General features: G+C 37.1%; 1 protein-coding gene across 1 annotated transcript in view; it reads right to left on the minus strand.

The window, feature by feature from the left end:
- The window catches only part of APPBP2 (amyloid beta precursor protein binding protein 2), a 51,034-nt gene that overhangs the window by 26,058 nt on the left and 10,703 nt on the right, over positions 1-14,273 (minus strand). The window contains exons 2-3 of the mRNA XM_081108783.1: positions 6,360-6,448; positions 2,084-2,235 (exon numbers count right to left, since the gene is read on the minus strand). Of these exons, the coding sequence (XP_080964909.1) occupies positions 2,084-2,235; positions 6,360-6,448 (241 nt within the window). The remainder of the gene's footprint in view (positions 1-2,083; positions 2,236-6,359; positions 6,449-14,273) is intronic.

The following is a 14,273-nucleotide window of genomic DNA, read 5'->3' on the forward strand; positions in this document are numbered from 1 at the left end:
CCCCGTTATTGAGGATCAAGCCCGAACCATGGGCATGTGCCCTGACTGGGAATAGAACCAGCAACATCCTTGTGCATAGGTCGATGCTCAACCACTAAGTAACACAGGCCGGGCTCTGGGATGAAGTTTTTTCACTGTTTTGGTCATTTTAACATTAAAACTGATCATATGGCCACACAGGCCGGGCATATATAAATGAGTTTGCTAGGACTTGGCTCTTCTCCCAAGGTAATTCTTCAACCTGGCTCACTTCAATGGCCATATTGTTAAAAGTGTTTATGGAGATAACAGAGGACCTTAATGAATACTAGCCTGCCTGCTTTTCACATTCCTTGATATTAAATTTTTCCCACACGTTTTTCCCACATGACCATCTAAGATTAAAGGAATGTCAACCTTAACATTCATCAAGATCACAAATGCTCTATTGTTAGAGACATTCTTTAGTAATAATTCTTTGTTGCAATTTAAATTCCACAGGACTATGGAAGGATAATTGCTGAGGGTTCTTCACAGAAAAGAATGTTCTGAAGTTCCTCCAGTAAACTGTCTATAATCACTACACAGAATTATTCTAAGATTGAAGGAAATGACCATGAAAATTTGCTGGCAAAGAAAGTGTATGTGCACTGTATATGTATATGTGTGTGTGAGGGGAAGGGGGAGGGGGACGACGACCATGCACTTATTAATGTGAGAAGTTAAAAATGAAAGGTATTCTGTGGTGATAGAACAGCTCAGTATCCTGATAACAGTTATAACTGCACAGAAACACATACCACACACACACACAATCATGCATGTAATACAAAAACTGGTGAAAATTAAAGAAAGTCTATAGTTGAGTTAACAGTATTAAACTAGTGTCAACTTTCTGGTTTTGATATTGTCTGTAAATCTACAATCATTTCAAAATATAAATTTTTTTTTTAAAGAAAGTAAGAAGGTATCAACAACTTTAATAATTGCCTAATGGTGAAGACCTGGGGTGGGGGTAGGGGGTCAATGGGGGGAAAAAGGAGGGACATCTGCAATACTTTCAACAATAAATATACATTAAAATTTTATTTTGCCTGAAACACTTATCTCAGATTTGCTGAACACCATGTTATACAAACATTAAACAATATTTTTTATATATAAGATGTCCCTCAAAAAATGTATACACTTTAACAGCTGACAGCTTAATTTTGAAAATGAAATGTATTTTAACAAATATTGTCCTTATAATTATTCTAAGTGTATGCATACATTATTTGGGATACTCTATATATAGCATACAAAACCTCAAAATCCTGTTTATGTTGTCAGTATAACACTCCCACGAAGATATTTAGAATTACTCTCATTTTAGAGATGGAAAAACTGAGGTCCCAAAAGAATTAAGTCCCATGACCCTGCATACAGTAAGCTGGTGAAAGAGGCTGGTGGCTGCATGACATGGTAGAAAGATATGTGCCTGGAAATCATTTAGACACAGGATTCTAGTATGTAGGTAGTCCATACAAAACATAGTACTGCCGAAACCGGTTTGGCTCAGTGGATAGAGCGTCGGCCTGCGGACTGAAAGGTCCCAGGTTCGATTCCGGTCAAGGGCATGTACCTTGGTTGCGGGCACATCCCCAGTGGGGAGTGTGCAGGAGGCAGCTGGTCGATGTTTCTCTCTCATCGATGTTTCTAACTCTCTATCCCTCTCCCTTCCTCTCTGTAAAAATCAATAAAATATATTTAAAAAAAACAAAACAAAAAAAAAAACAAAAAAACAACAACATAGTACTACTACTAGCTATGTGAATTGAGCAAGTTACTTTACATTTTTTTAGTCCGTTTCCTCATTTGTAAAATGCTATTAATACCAATACTGGAATGTCATGAGGATTTAGAAAGACAGCACTTAAATGGCTAGTATAGTGCTTGGCGCAAAGTTAATGTTCAACAAATCACTCCTACTTTTTCTGATGTTTTTCTCACAACCTCCTTTTGTAGACTTTGGGACTATCCTGGGAGAATCCTTTATTGTTAGCAGGTTTAATTATGAGTTATGTCACAGAACAAAACACTCCTCTATTTTACCATTACTTACCTAAAACAAAGCCCACTTGAATGGCTTTTTCCTTTACTGCAGCATCTGATTCTGCTATATAGGAGCACCTTCTGCTAAATGAGTAGGCTAAGACTGAAGCAACTTTCACACCATGATCCATCAAAGCCTGGAAACAATGATGAAGCAAATGTCTGAAAGAGAAGGAAAAGGTTATTTTATAAAGGTAATGTAGTTTGTCTTTTCAGAAAGTGCTAGCTTGCTTTTTAAAAATAATTGTATAATTATTTTCCAAGATGAAGTAAGAAAAAAAGGTTTTTTGCCTTAAGAATTATGAAGCCATAATTCACAATTTAGCCTAGTATCTTTAATCAGTGAATCACTCAGTGATCCTGTATGGATAAATTTATGGCAATAAAGAATAAAACTAACTTTTAACATCAGTTTTAAAAACCAAATTGGCTTCTAATATAATGATAACCCAATTTACAAAATGAGCAATGATAAGAAAAAATGAAATATTGCCTTCATGTCAACATGGATGATCTTGAGAATATCATTCTAAGCAAAATAAGACAGAAAAAGTCAAGAACCATATGATTTCACTCATATGTGGAATATAAAACTGAACGCAACAAATGAATAAGAAAAACAAACAAAAACTCAGACAACAGTATGGTGGTTGCTAGAGGAAAGGGGGATGAGGAATAGCAAAGCATAAAGGAAAGGTCAAATATATGGTGACGAAAGATTTGACTCTGGATGGTGAACATACAATGTAATATACAGATGATGTGTCATAGAATTGTATACTTGAAAACTATGTAATTTTATTAATCAATGTCACTCCAATAAATTTAATTTTTTTAAAAAGAGCAATGGATTTCAATAGTTCTCCAAAATATACAAATGGCTAATAAGCACAAGAAAAGATGTTGATCATTAGTCATTAGGGGAAAGCAAATCAAAATCATAATGATATACCACATCATATCTGCCAGAATGGCTATAATAATTTTGTTTAAAAGTAATGCTAAGCCCTGGCTGGTTTGGCTCAGTGGATAGAGCGTTGGCCTGCAGACTGAAGTCACAGGTTCAATTCCAGTTAAGGGCACATGCCCATGTTGTGGGCTCGACCCCCAGTAGGGGGCCTACAGAAGGCAGCAATGAATGATCCTCTCTCATCATTGATGTTTCTCTCTCTATGTCCCTTCCTCTGTGAAATCAATATGATACACACATATATATACCCATATATGTGTGTGTATGTATGTATATATATATGGAGTAATGCCAAGAAAAAAAAAAGTAATGGCAAGGATACAGAAAAATTAGAACCCTCATACATTGGTGATAGAAAGGAAAAATGGTATAGCTGCTGTGGAAAACAGTTTATAGGTTATTCAAAAAGTTAAACATAGGGCTGTCATATGTTTATAACTAGTTATATACAAGAGAATTAAAAACATGTCCACACCAAATCTTGTCCAGGAACATTCAATTCATAGTAGCATTATTCATAATTGCCAAAAGGGGGAAACAACCGAAATGTTCATCAGCAGATGATTAGATAAACAAATCCATATATCCATACAATGGAAATTTATTCAACTATAAAATAGAAAAAAATACCAATATAAGTAACAACATGAATGAACCTTGAAAACATTACAGGAAGTAAAAAAAGCCAGTCACAAAAGACTATATATTGTATGAAATGTGTACAATAGGTAAATCCAGATACAGAAAGTAGATTATTAACAATAGGCCAGAGACTAGGAGTAAAAGGAAATAGGAAGTGACTGTTAATAGGTATAGGATTTCTTGTGAGGTAATGAAAATGTTCTAGATAATGGAGTCACTGCTTTGCATAAAGAGGGAAAATGTCAACTATGTGCTTTTATTTTCACAAATACAGGGTGGTGCAAAAGTAGGTTTACAGTTGTGAGCATGCAAAACATAGTTTATTTTTGTATTATTTATTAATTACTAAAGGCCCAGTGCATGAAATTCCTGGTGCACTGGTGAGGGGCGGGGGGAGTCCCCTCAGCCCATCCTGTGGCCTCTTGCTGTCCAGGAGCCCTCGGGGGATGTCCAACTGATAGGCTTAAGCCAGCAATCGTTCATCCTTAGCACTGCCGCAAAGGCAGGAGAGGCTCTAGCCGCTGTGCTTGCCAGCTGTGAGCCCGGCTTCTGGCTGAGCGGCGCTCCCCTTGTGGGAGCATACTGACCACCAGGGGGCAGCTCCTATGTTGAGCGTCTGCCCCCTGGTGGTCAGTGCATGTCATAGTGACCAGTCATTCCACCATTGGGTCAATTTGCATATTATTAGCCTTTTATTATATAGGACTGTATTATTTTTCATACAAACATCTGTAAACCTGCTCTTACCCTACCCTGTATATTAAACACTTAACAAGGGATCTGGACTTGGTGAAAGATAACCTGAGAGATGGAAGAGAAATATTCCACTATGTCTTTAGAATGGCCATGTTTAAAATTGCCTATCAACATTAAAATTCCAGAAAGCTAAACTTTAGAGAATGCTTTTTTAAAAATATATTTTTATCGATTTCAGAGAGGAAGTGAGAGGGAGATAGAAACATCAATGATGAGAGAGAATCATTGATTACTGCCTCCTGCATGCCCCCCACTGGGGATTGAGCCCACAACCGGAGCATGTGTCCTGACTGAGAATTGAACTGTGACCTCCTGGTTCATAGGTATCATGATGCTCAACCACTGAATCACACCAGCTGGGCTACAACTACTGAGTAGCTCCCTTGGTTAGTGTAGTCCTGATATGTCAAAGTTGCAGGTTCAATCCTCAGTCAGTGCCATACAAGAATCAACCAATGAATGCATAAATAAGTGGAACAACAAATTGATGTTTCTCCCTCAAAATAAATAAAAATTACTTAAGTTTTTCTATAGCCTTCTTTTACCAAAATGTAGTTCTCATCTATAATTATATTTTAAACTATGTTTTTATTGAGAAAGAGGGAGAGGGAGAGAGAAACATCAATAGAGAGGAACATCTATCAGCTGCCTTCTGCATGCCCTCTACTGAGGATCAAGCCTGCAACATGGGCATGTGTCAGACCGGGAATCAAATCAGCAACCTCTTGGTACATGGTATTACACAAAATCAACTGAGCCACAACTGCCAGGGCACATGTATTATTATTATTTTTAATATATTTTATTGATTTTTTTACAGAGAGGAAGGGAGAGGGATAGAGAGTTAGAAACATCGATCAGCTGCCTCCTGCACACCCCCCAACTGGGGATGTGCCTGCGGCCAAGGTACATGCCCTTGACTGGAATTGAACCTGGGACCCTTCAGTCCGCAAGCAGATGCTCTATCCACTGAGCCAAACCGGTTAGGCTGTATTATTTTTTTATAGACTAATTTAATTAATCAACTAACCAAGAAGTTTATCTACATAGTTAACACAGAGGTTTGTATTTTAACGTTATCCTTAAAAAGTGAAATCATATGAATTATATACTTAGTCTATCATCCCTCTCTAAAATAAAAAAATCCATGAGGAAGCCCTAGCCATTGTGGCTCAGTGGTACAGCATAGGTCGAGCATTGAAAGGTTTAATGTTCAATTCTTGGTCAATGGCAGATACCTGGGTTGCAGATTCATTCCCCAGTGGGGGTGAAAGAGGGAAGCAACCAATCTGTTATTTCTCTCACATTGATCTTTCTCTCTTTCACTCTCTTCCCCTCCCTCCCTCTTTCCCTTCCACTCTCTCTAAAAAATCAATGGGAAAAATATCATCGAGTGAGGATTAACAAAAACAAAATAAAACAAAACAAAACAAACAAAATCCATGAGGAAAAGATGTCACTAGATCTTTTTCACTGCTAAAACCCCAGCATCTAGAATAGTACATGACATATGCTGAGCATTAAACAAGAATTTGCTGAACAAATGAAATAACTTCACAACTTCATATTAGAGATTAGCAGTATTTTATAAAACTATATTCTTGTTTTCCTAGAAATGTGGGTTGGGGGGAAAAAAGAAGGCATTTAAAGCAAATTTAGGGAAGAACACTAAAGAGAACAGTAAGTACAATCAAAAGCCATGTCACCTATACCTACACGTGGCTCCTACTACATGTGAATAGCCACAATGGGGAAGATGAATTTGGTCTCCCTTTTTTGAAAGCAATGGTGGTATTAATGGCTTCATAACAATGTGACTGTACTTAATGCCACTGAATTGCATACTTAAAAATAGTTACTATAGTAAAATTTAGTTTATGTACAGTTTACCACAATATATAAAAAAAAATAAGTTTACCTTTTATCCAGAGCTCTCAGTACTTTAGCAAAAACTTCCAATTCACAAAATTCACTGCCCAGTTGACATAAGCGTCCCTGTTGGTAAAGCTGAAATAAAAAAAAACAACAAGGAGATAATTAAAATTTTTTAATTTAATTTTAATCTCTACTTTAAGAATACTTATGAAGCCCTAACCGGTTTGGCTCAGTGGATAGAGCGTTGGCCTGCGGACTCAAGGGTCCCAGGTTCGATTCCGGTCAAGGGCATGTACCTTGGTTGCGGGCACATCCCCAGTAGGGGGTGTGCAGGAGGCAGCTGATCGATGTTTCTAACTCTCTATCCTTCTCCCTTCCTCTCTGTAAAAAAATCAATAAAATATATATTTTAAAAAGAATACTTACGAATATAATTTGATGAATTTAATGAATACTACTCAAAGTTGGTATGATTACATAGTAATATTGGGAAAGATGCTTGTGCTAAGAGAAAAGTAACACTAAATAAACAAATTTATACAATTCATATAAAAGCATTTTAATAGTTGTATCTGATTGTTAGAAATTAGTTATATGTATATGATATATGTAGACTCTAAAGAACAAAATATATAAACAAGACAGAAACAGACTCATTGATGCAGAGAACTATTGGTTCCAGAGGAGAAGAAGGTTGAGGGGCTGGGTGAAAAAGGTGAAAGGATTAAGAAGTACAAATTGGCCCTAGCTGGTTTGGCTCAATGCATAGAGTGTCGGCCTGCGGAGTGAAGGGTCCCAGGTTCGATTCCAGTCAAGGGCACATGCCTGGGTTGCAGGCTCGGTCCCCAGTGGGGGGTGTGCAGGAGGCAGCCGATCAATGATTCCCTATCATCAGTAATGTTTCTGTCTCTCTTCCTCTCTGAAATCAATAAAAACATATATTTTTTTAAAAAGTAGTACAAATTGGCAGTTGCAAAATAGTCATCGGGATGTAAAGTACAGCATAGGAAACATAGTCAATAATCTCTATATATAAAAGCCTAACATGCTAAGGGTCCAACAGTTTGACCATTCAACCAGTTGCTATGATGCACACTGACCACCAGGGAGCAGACACTACAACTGGTAGGTTAGCTTGCTGCTGGGGTCGGGCTGATCAGGACTGGGCGAGATGGGCCGGACATGCCCTGAAGTTCTCCCTTGGTCCCTCCTCAGCCCTGATCATGCTTCGGTGGGGTCCCTCGGCCTGGCCTGTGCCCTCTCGCAATCCAGAACCCCTTGGGGGATGTCGGAGAGCCAATTTCGGCCTGATCCCCGCAGGCCAGGCCAAGGGACCCCACTGGTGCACGAATCCATGCGCCAGCCCTCTAGTATTATAATAATTATGTATGGTGCCAGGTGGGTATATGAATTATTGGGGATCACTTTGTAAAATATATGATTATCTAACCACTACACTGTACACCTGAAACTAATATAATACTGAATGTTAACTGTAGTTGAAAAATAAAATAAAAAATTAGTATTTGTAAAACAGTATCAGGTACATGATTAAGTAATACAAAGTGTTATGTATATATTAAATAAACATTAAAACGTCTTATAGAAAACCGAAGGCAATTATTGCAAGGGCAATGCAGGAAAGCCCCAAACCCAGAGAAATAAAGATGGGGATAAAAACCTTTCCAAATCAATTCAAAATTATCACAGGCAAAAAGTGAACAGCTTAGTCTTAACATCTAATTAGCATATAAATAATTTAGACTAATTCCTCAAAACAAAAATTTATAAAACTTTAGAGAAAGATATAAAAGAAACTGAGTCCAGCTCTAGCCAGTTTCGCTCAGTGAATAGAGTGTAGGTCTGCGAACCAAAGGGTCCCGGGTTCAATTCTGGTCAAGGGCACATGCCCCGGTTACGGGCTTGACCCCCAGTGGGGGGTGTGCAGGTGACAACCGACTAATGATTCTCTCTTATCATTGATGTTTCAATCTCTCTCTCCCTTTCTCTCTGAAATCAATAAAAATACATTTTTAAGTAATAATAATAGAAAGAAAGAAAGAAAGAAAGAAAGAAAGAAAGAAAGAAAGAAAGAAAGAAAGAGAGAAAGAAAAAGGAAGGAAAGAAGGAGGGAGGGAGGGAGGGAGGGAGGGAAGGAGGGAGGATCATATACACAATCTATGAAAGTTGTGTGGCTCACTCACATTTAAAACTGTTACCTCTGAGTCATTATATAGCAAAACCTTCAGAAATGAAAAGGGGTTGTTATCAAGAAAAAATTACCATGATACATAAAACAAGTTTCAGAAAAATTTCAGTAATATAATTCCACTTTTTGTAAAATATATTTTTATTGATTTCAGAGAGGAAGGAAGAGGGAGAGAGAGAGAGAGAAACACCAATGATGAGAGGGAATTATTGACAGGTTGCTTCCTGCATGCCCTCAACTGGGGACCGAGCATGTGCCCTTAACTGGAATCGAACCTGGGACCCTTCAGTCAGCAGGTCTACGCTCTAACCACTGAGCCAAACTGGTTAGGGCAATATAATTCCACTTTTGTTTCTAAATTCTATATCTACCATTACATATGCATAAGTTTTTTTAAAAATCTGAATGATATTCAATAAAATGTACATCTATGGTATAGGATTTGTATATAAAATCTTTTATCTCCACTCTCATCTTTCATCTGGATTACAGCAAAGGTCTGGCAGAACTGCACTCTCCATTACTCCTGTTGGCCCTGTAATCAATTGTCCACACAGCAGCCAAACGATCTTTTCAAAAAAGTAAATTATTTCATGCCATTTCTTTTAAAACCTTTCAGTGGAACCCTCAAAGTGAACAAAATCCAAAATATTTAATGTGGCCTTTAAGTCTCTGAAAGTATCTGATCCTGCCTATCTTTCAAATCTCATCTTTTACCACTCTTTCTCCCTATCCCCTACATTCTTGACACATTAGCTTTCTCTTAGCTTTAGCTCACCTCATGATTTTGCACACATACTGCTGCCTCCACATAAAGCACTGGTGCCATGATTCTTTACCTGGTTAATTTGTAACTCATCCTAAAGGTCTCAACTAGGATGTCACTTAATTCCCCAATCTAAATTCTGTTCCTTGTTATACTTTCTCATGATTTTTCCTCCATAGTAAGTAGCATCAAGACATGAGTGCACACATGCACTTAAACAATAATTTGTTAAACATGTCACTCCAATACACTCTGCACTCTATGAGGTGACCGTTGTCACCACTATATTCCCAATACCTATCACAGCGTCTAGTGCTTAATATACATTGATTATTTTCTGAATGTATAATCAAAATGGGCAGAGGTCTACTTTGGATGGAACTCAGAACCTAAGGAAAAATAATCCAAGACAGTCTCTACTCTGGAGTTTATCATTATTTATTGAAATTGCCCCAATTCCTCTGATGAATCTGACACTAAGAGAAAAACCCTGATTTCACAGTTACTTACTGTCTCCCCAAGTAGACTAGACTGTAAGCACCTTAATGAGAAACATTTACTAGGCAGCCTTCTGCCCTATCTCTACAGTACTCTATATAGAACAGTGCTTATGCAATAAACTGAGAACAAATTTGAATGCAAACTTAATAACCTAGAGTCATGAAGAACATAAAGTGCCCGTTCCTAAATGAAAAAAATCAAGAACAAATTTTAAATAATAGCTGCTTAAAGTTACAGAGAAAAGCAAGTGTTTCCTATTTTTAACATCAGGTATTTTATCAAGTACCCTGGCATTTTCATTACATGAAACTCTTATCTTACTGAACCTGTTTTATCTCTGTAATTTTCACATCAAAGGCAAAATATTATAGCTAGGAACATCCTACTTATTTGTTTTTATTAACTTAATAAATATCAGGAACATTTGTGTAAAGCACTGTGCTAGGTACTGTGGATATGGTGATGACCAAGGTCACCACAGTAATACAAAGTCAGTAGGAATTGTTCTTTCATCTCAAAAATTTTAGAATCTGTCAGAGTAGAAAAACAATGTTCACAGATTATACAGTAGAGGTAGGTAGAGTATTTTAGAAACATAATAAAATGCTCACTCCAAGGATAAATTTCTGTTGAATTTTGAAGAGAGAATCATTGATTGGCTGACTTCTGCATGCCTCACACTGGGGATTGAGCCCATAACCTGGGCATGTGCCCTGACTGGAAATCGAACCGTGACCTCCTGGTTCATAGGTTAACACTCAACCACTGAGCCACGCCAGCCGGGCAAATTTCTTGCTTATTAACATTTGCATTTTAATTTCTCAGCTGCTTTACCCTCTGTCATACTTTTCTTTTTCAATACAACTGAACAACATGATTTTTCATATCTTGCAGGGCAAACTGCTTTGATTATTGGCAAATAAGCCAAAGGTTTAAGTGGACATGTTCATTTCATTAAAAAGCACAAGAAACAGTTAACTTACTAAAGTTTAAATATGCTGTAAATTTAAATATGCTGTCCACTAGATCCACCATCCATTAAATAAGAGTTTCCCCCACTTCCAATTGTAATGTGAATGAATTTATGTCCAATACCCAGATTCTTTAACTCTATTGCTCACTTGATGTGTTAATGGTTTAATTTTCAAGATAGCATGATTGTGTTAATTGTGGAAGATGCTACCATGATATAAATGTAAGGTTAAAACAAAAATCTAGTTAGATGTAAGATCTAACCAATAATGATAACCAGCCATATCCAACTCATAAGTAATCTGTAAACCTGAATAGATTTCTCAGCTTTTCTTAAAGCTTCACTACCAATGTGGTGAAAATTAGAAGTATATCCATGAGACAATAAAGGGTAGTATGGTTATAAGAAACACATTCTATATTCTAAATAATCAACTTTAAAACATTTGTTTCCTCTCATTTCAGAATTACATACATTTTTAGAAAAATTTAAAAATCTAGAAAAATTTTATTTAAAAAAAGTATTCATTTGATTTTACCATGAAGAGAAAAATCACTGTTGCCCTGGCCAGTGTTTCCCAATGGTTAGAGCTCTGGCCAGCACACAGAAGGGGGGGTGCGGGAGGCACCCAGTTAATGTGTCTCTGTCATATCAATATTTCTATCTTTATCTCTCTCCCCCCGTCTCCTCCTCCTTCCTTCCCTTCCACTCTCTGAAAACCAATGGAAAAAATATCCTCTGGTGAGAATTAACAAAAAAAGAGAGAGAGAGAGAGAGAGAGAGACAGAGACAGAGAGACAGAGAGAGAGAAAATCACTATTGCTGTGGCCCGATGGCTTGGTTGGAGCATCATTCCATACACAAAAAGGTTGAGGGTTTGATTCCCAGTCAGGGCACATACCTAGGTTGCAGGTTTGATCCCTGGTCAGGGCACGTACAGGAGGCAACAGATCAATCGATGTTTCTCTCTCCCTTCCTCTCTCTCTAAAATAAAAAATCAATTAAAAAATTATATCCTTGGGTGAGGATTAAAAAAAGAGAATAATCACTGTCAGCGTAACGACACATTTCTTTTCAGTCCTTTTTTTTCTTATTTGCAGTTTTGAGTATGTTACATAAACTTTAATCCTTTGTTATGGAAGTTAAAAACTTATTTCCCCATTACACATCTTCAAGTTATTAAACTTGGTTCCAAAACATGTTTTTGAAATTCTGATGAAGCCTACATTGAATATATAGTCAGAAAACCCTAAATTTTCCAATCTAGTAACAATATCTCTCTTCAACATTTATTAAAGACTTTTGGGTTTCTGTACATCTCCTTTTAGGATTTACTTTATTCATGCTTTCTGTTGTTATTTTAAGTAACATATATTCTTTCCTATACTGCATGTAGAAAAATTTAATTTTAATTACAAATGTGTAATCATCCCCCTCACTGAAAATCTCATTGCGATAGCTTTTCAGTTGATTTTGCTGGCTTTTTCTTTACTCTAACTGTATTTATTAGCACTTCAAGAATATTGAATATGTAGTTTACAGTTCCAGAACTAAGTCTGAAAGCCCTTACTTAAAAAAAATTTAATAATATTGATAATAGAAGTTATCTTATTATTGTACTGATTTTAATCAGAATGCTCTAAGTGTCTACAACTAAGTATTTTTGTTTAGGTATGTGTATTTAAATTACCTTTTGAGTAGATGTATATTTAGAATGTCAATGTGTATTCCTTAAGTACAATGGGAGAAAACTAAGACAGTTTTCCTCTGTCCTATTAATATGGTGAATTACAGCCCTAACTGGTTTGGCTCAGTTGATAGAGCGTCGGCCAGCGGACTGAACGGTCCCAGGTTCGATTCCGGTCAAGGGCATGTACCTTGGTTGCGGGCACATCCTCAGTAGGGAGTGTGCAGGAGGCAGCTGATTGATGTTTCTCTCTCATCGATGTTTCTTTTTTTTTTTTAAATATATTTTATTGATTTTTTACAGAGAGAAAGGGAGAGGGATAGAGAGTTAGAAACATCGATAAGAAAGAAACATCGATCAGCTGCCTCCTGCACACCCCCTTCTGGGAATGTGCCCGCAACCAAGGTACATGCCCTTGACCGGAATTGAACCCGGGACTCTTCAGTCCATAGGCCGAAGCTCTATCCACTGAGCCAAACCAGTTAGGGCTCTCATCGATGTTTCTAACTATCCCTCTCCCCTCCTCTCTGTAAAAAATCAATAAAATATATTTTAAAAAATATGGTGACTTATATGAAGAGACTTGCTGATTTGCACTTGCGATTATTTTATTTAGAACTTTTGCCTCACAATTCACGTGAGGTTTTCTAGAGACTTTCTTTTTATCTTAGGTCTAGGTATCAGTATTATGTTAACCTCTTTTACTGTTTGTTTGTTTTTTAATTGGAAAGAATTAGGTTGGTCTGGAACAAGCTAAATAAATTATCAGCAGCATCAACTGTTCTTTGAATAAACTCAAGTATCTGAAGGTGGTGGGAGTTTTTGTTTGTCTGCTGAGGCATGATCACTTTTCCCTTAGATTGTCAAATAAAAAAATGACAACAGCTAATACGATAGTCATCTGGTCTGAATAAATCAAAATTATACCTATTTTTTGGTCAGGTCAGCAAAAATTCTATTTTTTGGTTTGCTACTGAATTTAGTTTATGTGTGCCATGAGATGAAAAATGTTGAAAATTGCTGGTGTAAGGTAAAGTCATGATATCTTTTTTTCCTATATGGATACCTAATCGACTAATAACATTTATTTGATTTTCCTTTCCCCATTGAATTGCTTTTTCATAAATTAGGTGACAATATATGTGTCAGTCTAGTTCTGGACTGTTTTGTTCCACTGGTCTATTTGTCTATCATATGCCAATACCATATTATCTTATTGTTACAGCTTGATATTTGGTAGTTTTAGTCCTCCAGATTTTCTTTCTTCTTCATTACTGCTTTGGCTTGAGACTGTATTTTATTTTTTCTTAATCCTCACCTGAGGCTATTTTTCCCATTGATTTTTTTTTTTTTTTAGAGTGGAAGGAAGGGAGGAGGGTGAGGAAAGGGGAGCGGGGGGGGGGGGGGGGGAGAAACAATGATATGAGAGAGACACATTGATTGGTTGCCTCCTGCATGTGCCGATTGATGCCAGGGATTGAACCTGCAAACCAGGAACATGCTTTGACCAGGAATCAAACCCAATACCCCTCGGTTCTCATTCTAACCATTGGGCCACACCAGCCAGAGCTTGATACTGTATATTTAAAAATATATATATACATGTTTTTATTGACTATAGAGAGAAAGAGAGAAGAAGAGATGGAAACATCAATTGGCTGCCTCCTACTAGCTCCCTACTGGGGATCGAGCCCATAACCCAGGCATGTGCTCTGACCAGGAATCAAACTGGTGACTTCTTGGTGCATGGGACGACACTCAATCCATTGAGCCACTTTGGCTGGGTGATACTCAATTTTAATTTGTCTTTCAGTTGAGCAT

This window comes from Myotis nattereri, assembly GCF_964212035.1.
Source record: "Myotis nattereri genome assembly, chromosome: 16".
Lineage (NCBI taxonomy): Eukaryota > Metazoa > Chordata > Mammalia > Chiroptera > Vespertilionidae > Myotis > Myotis nattereri.